This window comes from Osmerus eperlanus, chromosome 5, assembly GCF_963692335.1.
Source record: "Osmerus eperlanus chromosome 5, fOsmEpe2.1, whole genome shotgun sequence".
NCBI lineage: Eukaryota > Metazoa > Chordata > Actinopteri > Osmeriformes > Osmeridae > Osmerus > Osmerus eperlanus.
The window spans coordinates 21,840,911-21,848,410 of NC_085022.1; the positions used below are offsets into that span (position 1 = coordinate 21,840,911).

The following is a 7,500-nucleotide window of genomic DNA, read 5'->3' on the forward strand; positions in this document are numbered from 1 at the left end:
CGTCTCCAATTGTAGATAGATAATATCACATCAGACATGATTAGCCCTGTCCCAACCGACCCACATCTACAATCAACAACATCTGTTAGGGTGCGTTTGAAGTGACACCCAGGATGGTTTAGAAGGGCTCACCTGACTTTGAGAGAGGGTAGGTGATGTTGTAATACTCCTCAAAGAAACTGAGGACTGGTCCAGTCAGGTTGAGGGCATATGACCCCTGACCTCCAGCAATGGTGCTCCTCCGAGCCCAGATACGGATCTGTCACAAACAGGCGGTTCAGTCCAAGTACACACACGCCCACCCCCAGACCCCACCCCCAGACCACACCCCACCCCCACACACCACCCCCAGACCACACCCCCAGACCACACCCCACCCCCACACACCACCCCCAGACCCCACCCCCAGACCACACCCCACCCCCACACACCACCCCCAGACCCCACCCCCAGACCACACCCCACCCCCACACCCCACCCCCAGACCCCACCCCCAGACCACACCCCACCCCCACACACCACCCCCAGACCCCACCCCCAGACCACACCCCACCCCCACACACCACCCCCAGACCCCACCCCCAGACCACACCCCACACACACCACCCCCATACAAAGGGCTGGGATCTTTACTCCACCCAAGGCCACTGTGACTACAATAACTAAAGATAACGTTTGAGCTGTACTTACCTGGACGTCCCCCTCCTGAGAGCTGAGGAAGGAGAAGTCACTGATTATGAGAGCCAGCAGGTAGGTGGACATCCTCTCGGTGGGCTCAAAGCTGGTCTGGGTGGCGATGTCACAGCCCATCACAGTCACGTTGATGACCTCTGAACAAGGACAGAAGCAGAGGATGATGATGTGCAGCACGTGTCAGACAGAGGCTGGAGACTTTTTCATCTAAAGGACCTTGTAAAGCCCATACACTAAAATGTGCTCAAAACAGATGGAGCTCAGCGGTAGAACATTTGATCAAGAGGTTGCAGGTGGTATTTATATATATATATATATATATACCACCTGCACGTTGCTTTGCTGTCTGATAAACGACTACATTATCGTATAGTCATATCCACTGACGGTGTTCTTTTCCATTGGACAGAGCGACGGTGCCTGGTGGGTGGATGAGAGTGATGTGGAACACTGCCTTCATGGCCGGCTCGTCAAAGCAGGGGAAGGTTTTCCTGGCGTGTGTCGGATGCATCTGTGACGTGGCGACAATCCTGTAGGAGACAGATTATTAGTCTATAACCCTGTAGGAGACAAAGTATTAGTCTATAACCCTGTAGGAGACAAAGTATTAGTCTATAACCCTGTAGGAGACAGAGTATTAGTCTAATGTTTGGACCTAAGTAGTGAAGTTAAGGGACATACCAGTGTTTTTTCACCTGCAAACATTCAGTTTAGCTTTCATTTGCCAACCCCTGGAGATTAACATGATATACTGTGTTGCCATTTGAACATAAACATTTGGGTGGCATTTTAATTTATGTATAAGGTCACTCTAGTGAGTTCACATCCTCTTTCTGTGAGAAAAAATACGCTTCCTCATTTGAGAAATTAGCTGTGTCATACCTGCTTATGTATACAGTGGATTAGCGCCAGCAAGCATGTATTATGCAATCATTTAATCACATCTTCCTAGCCACAGTTTGCGATCAAAGTAATAATAAAAAAGAAGCTGTACAGCATGTATGGTGGTTAAAGGTCGCTTTGAATAAAAACCCTCCCCTAAGTGAACACATGACATTAAGGACCTACTTCCTCTCTCCGTCCTCATTGTACTCGCTCCTGTAGAAGCCTGCCAAGTCGTCGGCAAGCTCCCCTTGGAACTCTGTGTCCAGCTGGTAGGACGTTCCCTTGGTCAGCTTGCCACTGAGCTGCAGCACCAGGTACTGGGTGGTGGTCTGCAGACGGGAACTCTTGATGGTGGGGGCCGCTGATCCTCCCACAGCGCTGAGTGTGGCCGGCTGGCCGTCCACCAGCGTGTAGTTCAGCTTGTTGGAGTGGATGAGGATCAGGTCAGTCTCCTCCACACAGGTGAACACCACCAGTGACTTCCCTGTGAATATGTACAGCCCCGCTGAGTCCTTGGTGAGCCGAGGCCACAGGGAGACGTTGTAGTGCTCTGGTACCAGGGTCTTGGGGAGGCGGTACTGGTCCCATGGGCTGGTGACGTCCTCGCCACCACCGGATGTCAAGGCAATCGTCCACAGCGTAACGATAGTTGCCACGGAGATAACCGCCAGCACCACGCAGGTGACACACAGCTTACTGACTCTACAGTCTTTCCCCATGTCTGAGCACAGCACACTGTCTGAGGACTGACCCAACAGTGCCAAGCACCGCACTCTACACCGCTCTCTGAAGGAAGAATGGGTGATCTATTAGAACAGTCTTTAGAGGTGGGGAGACTGAAGACACGCAATCAGCTACAGCTGATAACGGTGAAGAATTAACGCAATAATATTTCATTGTTCTGATAACGACAGACACCTTTACGGGTTCATCCGTGAACATGGCTGCGAGAGAGAAATCACATCACCTGTCGCAGGTCAGGAGGCAGGGACAGGGGCGTGTCTGGAACATTTTGAACAGGGTGGCCAGGCAGGGGCACAGCCTCAGAGCAGGGTGGCCAGGAAGGGGCACAGCCTCAGCGCAGGGTGGCCATCAACCACATATCGAGACTCAAGTTCACATTTTTTTATCTACCCTTTTTGTTGTAGGTAATGAAACACTGCGTGTTATATCTCAATAAACTAAGAATGTTCTATTAACATTTTCCTCCTGTGTGTAGTTGTTAGTAAATGGTCACATCCTTAATCTAAATTGAGCATCCCGCATATGGGATTTCCCTATTGCAAATTATTACTATTCTAATGTATTTATAATAATTTTCAACAGTCTAGAAATCAGTCTACAGTTTCTTCGATGGATTCCGTAAGTTCTACCAGTCATACACGTCAGAAACATTCTAACTGCAAACTTGAAATTACAGATTTATTATTTGTAGGCCTACTCATACATTTAGAACCATTTATTCAGTAATTTTACCATTATTTATAGATTCCTTGATGAGCCCAGGACCATGATTTCCACTTAATACAGTAAGCTTGGCAGAATAACAATACAATGCATTGCGTTACTTATGGTAACTACTCTACAAACCAATTATCATGTGAAACACTTACAGACAAATGGCATGGGTATTTAACATCATATAAAATAAAATGTCTCACATATCGTGAATGCTTGCTAGCTAGCATGCTATTTAGCAAAGCAAGCTACAGTCTGTAGAGACTTTACATCAGGCTATTTTTTGAATACGAACTGTATTCCATACACCGAAAGTAAAGGGGCTGCATGGTGTTGAATAACGTAATAAAAATTTCTAGCTCATGTTTAGTTTCTGAATGTTTATATCCTTACGAATATCTCCCAGCACACATGGAAAAATCGAAGTTAGTATCATCACAGCGTCTTCTCTCATGCTTCTCCAGTGTGGTTGTTGAACATGCCGCTCAGCCTGAACTCCCGCCCCTCATATTTTAGATTTTTTTTCATTGGCCAGTATTCATGCATATGGGCAAGACTGTCAGCAAATAGCCGATCGCATGGTAGGGGTGGCACCCCTGGGCAGGGAACAGAACAAACACACTTAATCAGCTTCATGTCATCCTGGTGTTTGTTATGAAAGTGTGGTTAGAAAGGGTCGTTATTATCAATGTGTTGTTAGAAAGGGTCGTTATTGTCAATGGGTTGTCAATAAGGGCCTTTATTATGAAAGGGTCGTCAGTAAGGGCCTTTATTATGAAAGGGTTGTCAGTAAGGCCTGTCAATTCTGGTCTGTGGAATAAATTTCCACAGACCAGAATTGACAAGATGAAGAGAACACACAGGACTGCAGCTGCGCAAAATAAAAGTCTATTATTTTTAATATGAATTATTTTCATAAAAGATTTACAAAACAGTTACCATGAAGCAAACAATGAAAGCAACATCAGTTATTTGCAGGAGAAAATAAAAGCAGAAAAACGAAATGAACACACAATTTTTTCAACTCAAAAATGTACACTGATAACTTATGATCAATTTAGAGCATGATGGTAAATAAAAAAATCTCCTTTAATATTGGTGACAAACAAACAAAAACACAAACCGCCAGAAACACGAGCATTGGGAAAACTCTCCAAACTATAAATACACAACAAGATTAACATTTCAAATAGATGACTGATGTGGAACTTTAGGTTGTGTATAAAATTCATGTGGTTTAAGATTTGATTTGTAAAGCTTCTAGGTCCAAGGTTAAGAAACAGGTTTGAGCAGCTGTTACTGTATACAAGAGAGGGGGATGATTTAGTTCAAAGGGTCATAAAGTTGTAATGATCAATCGAGAACGTTGAACCAGTTGTTTCCAGGAGGACAAATGGTCGACTGTTTTGCTTATATTCTGGTTGAGACTAGAAAGGACTTCTAAGAAGTCTAAGGGATCTCCTGGAGTTGATGTGACCTCATGACTTGAGACCTCCAGCTTGGGTGTTTTATTACCTGGAGGGAAAAAGCTTTGAGACATTTCTTCTGAAGAACTGTTGTTTCAACTGTGATTGTTTCAGATGGTGGATGGACCAACGACTTTTGAGAACTGTGTACTATAAAACGGTGTGTTGAAGGATGTTCTTTGGAGTTCAGGGGCATCAGCTGGGTAGTGCTGGTGTCTGCTGGATTCTCCTGTTCCACTCTAGAACGCTAGATAGAGCTGTATGGAAATCAGAACTTGTAAGAAGCTGTTTGGGCATGCGCTACTTCTGATCCCATCACAGCCAGGTGTTTTTGTGTTATTGTCGGATGTTTTGTGTATCAAAGACGGATGTTGGGGTCATGGTTACGCCGTTCAATAAATATCAGCAAGAGAAAACATCCAATTGATTCTCTCAAAAAATGTCCACCACATGACCAATGGAGTCCCTTCATGGTGCGGCCGCCTCTGCTTTGAACCAATCCTGGACGGCCTTCTTGTTCTCAGTGAGCCACTTGATGTTGGCGTTGGTCCGCTCGATGGCCTGTTCCACCGCCAGCGTGCCAGAGCCGAAGCCCACCTCAGAGTTATCAGCCTTGAACTGCATGAGCTGTGGAGACACATCAAGGATCACCTGCTGTTCTACTGCTGCACCGGGGTTCAGATAGCATCGAGGTTCACCATGCCATTCAAATAATGGCATTAACTATGTACTTGCGATCCTTGAGTTTCTGCTGTACGTTCCTTTGCACTATTTGCGTATCGCCTTATTAATAAAGTGTAAGTGCACTTATTTTATTATATATTATAGATCTAGGGTATTATAGATCTTGGAAAATCATCATTAGTTGCTGATATTTTCTAGAAGAATTTGTCTGGTGTTGGTGACCCGCGCTGAGGCTCTGTTACCTGTTGGAGCTCAAAGTGGGTTGAGAACCTCTTGGTCACTCCGTTGATGAGGTTGGAGAAGGAGAAGGATCCACCGCCATACCTACAGGGAGCGACACACATCTGGCTTCAGACTGACCCCAACGGCGAGGCTACACGTTGAGGCACCTCCACAAACGTTATCATAAAAACACCAGGCGCCATTCATACATGACACACAGCCCCGTCCAACACAGCTCCGCCATGTGAATCGTTTTCAAAAAATAGATTGTGAAGCCTTAAGTTGGTGAGAGTGGAGGGATGTAACTCACTGATTAAAGATGTACTCCCATCTGGCTCTGACGAAGTCCCAGGCCAGCGACTGGCCCACCACGTTGCCAGCAATGTAGACAATGGTGGAGGTGGCGTCCTGCTTGCGGATCTTGGTGGCGTCCAGTGTGTACTCCAGGTACCTGATGAAGAACAGGCTCTGGGTGAGAACGAGGCTCTTCTGAAGCAGGCCTAGATACCCTTGTTCTACAACAATAACTCAACCACAGTGCAGCAATCCCATCTGAGCTACAATACTGTGGACACAACAAGAACAGCTGCATGTTTTAAGTGCAACATTACAAACAATGTTGCAGGTGTAGTCTGTTTAAGACACAGCACTACAACCTGATCTCAAATACTAAATACACAAGCTTGGCTTGTCCATGGACAACAGTCATCGACTGCTAAGTGCAGCTTTGCGTGGCCTTAGGTCAAGTGAGAGGAAGCTAGTCCAGGTGGAAGTTGGGGAGTTTCACATCTTTAGTCCAACCTCATAAACAATGTGGCATGTATAGCAGGTCCCTGGCGCTTTGTGGAGCTGTCGTAAAGCCCACCTGTTGAGGAGCCAGGGTTTCTGGGTACAGGCCAGGGCGGCACGAAGCTTGTCAGCCTCGATTGCGATGCTGGCGTTATCGAACATCTTCCAGCCAAACTCCCACTCAGCAGCGCCCCCTGCTGCGATGGAGCTGCAGTACACCGTGGAGCGCAGGTTGGGGTGGATCCTGACGTCGACAAAGCATTTAACGTTTTATTCATTTAGCCAGGAAACAGGAAACAGACAGATAACGACATGACGGATCCCAAGATTGGAACATTCTTAAATTCTTACAGAATTGGAACTCCCTCATTAAACAATCTAGATCTCCCATTGTGGACACATCTTCTTGTGAACAACAGAATACCTCATAAACAACATAACTCATGGTTCTTATTGTTAATAGCTTGTGACATGTAGCCAGTGTTGTGTTTGTAACTCACGGGTTGTTTTCAGGGTTGTTCATCCACTGCTGGTACCAGCCTGAAGTGAGAGTCACACACTCCTGCTCCCCAGTGCTGCAGGCGGTCCGGATGGCATTCACCTGGTTGTACCTGGGAGGGACAAGGAGGGAGGGATGGAGGGACAGGGAGGGATGGAGGGATGGAGAGATGGAGGGATGGAGGGACGGAGAGATGGAGGGACAGGGAGGGATGGAGAGATGGAGGGATGGAGGGACAGGGAGGGATGGAGAGATGGAGGGATGGAGGGACAGGGAGGGATGGAGGGATGGAGAGATGGAGGGATGGAGGGATGGAGGGACAGGGAGGGATGGAGGGATGGAGGGATGGAGGGACAGGGAGGGATGGAGGGATGGAGGGACAGGGAGGGATGGAGGGACAGGGAGGGATGGAGGGATGGAGGGACAGGGAGGGATGGAGGGACAGGGAGGGATGGAGAGATGGAGGGATGCAAATGAATGATTGAATGAATAAAGGAACAGAACCATGGCAAGGAGAAAGTGCAAGCAGCGATATGAAACTCACTGGTCCATATGTCCTTTCGGAACATAAGTCCAGTTCCCGGTGATTGTCTTGAAGTGTTGAAACAGAGGTCGTACCTGCTTGTTCAGGTAAGCCTAAAAGAAGAAAATATGTAGATAGATCAATAAAGATAAATATAGATTAAGATGTACGATCTTAGTCAGTTGCTGCTCCTTTCCTCCTCCTCTTCCTTTTATTTCTCTTTATCCTTCTTTCTCTCAAAAGTGTTCTCTTTCTCTCACCCACCACCACCTCCCTCCCCC

At 46.8% G+C, this 7,500-nt stretch overlaps 3 protein-coding genes across 3 annotated transcripts in view; 1 reads left to right on the forward strand and 2 right to left on the reverse strand.

Moving 5' to 3' along the window:
- LOC134020686 (aminopeptidase Ey-like) overlaps positions 1-2,339 on the reverse strand; it is a 5,891-nt gene extending 3,552 nt beyond the window's left edge. Inside the window, exons 1-4 of the mRNA XM_062460849.1 lie at positions 1,762-2,339; positions 1,081-1,223; positions 691-830; positions 133-259 (exon numbers count right to left, since the gene is read on the reverse strand). Coding sequence (XP_062316833.1) covers positions 133-259; positions 691-830; positions 1,081-1,223; positions 1,762-2,297 — 946 coding nt within the window. The 5' untranslated portion in view covers positions 2,298-2,339. The remainder of the gene's footprint in view (positions 1-132; positions 260-690; positions 831-1,080; positions 1,224-1,761) is intronic.
- Positions 1-7,500, forward strand: part of det1 (DET1 partner of COP1 E3 ubiquitin ligase) — a 283,926-nt gene that overhangs the window by 232,225 nt on the left and 44,201 nt on the right. The window lies entirely within an intron of this gene.
- The window catches only part of LOC134021638 (aminopeptidase N-like), an 11,801-nt gene continuing 8,279 nt past the window's right edge, over positions 3,979-7,500 (reverse strand). The window contains exons 16-21 of the mRNA XM_062462667.1: positions 7,241-7,332; positions 6,698-6,808; positions 6,274-6,441; positions 5,719-5,859; positions 5,429-5,510; positions 3,979-5,129 (exon numbers count right to left, since the gene is read on the reverse strand). Coding sequence (XP_062318651.1) covers positions 4,971-5,129; positions 5,429-5,510; positions 5,719-5,859; positions 6,274-6,441; positions 6,698-6,808; positions 7,241-7,332 — 753 coding nt within the window. The 3' untranslated portion in view covers positions 3,979-4,970. The remainder of the gene's footprint in view (positions 5,130-5,428; positions 5,511-5,718; positions 5,860-6,273; positions 6,442-6,697; positions 6,809-7,240; positions 7,333-7,500) is intronic.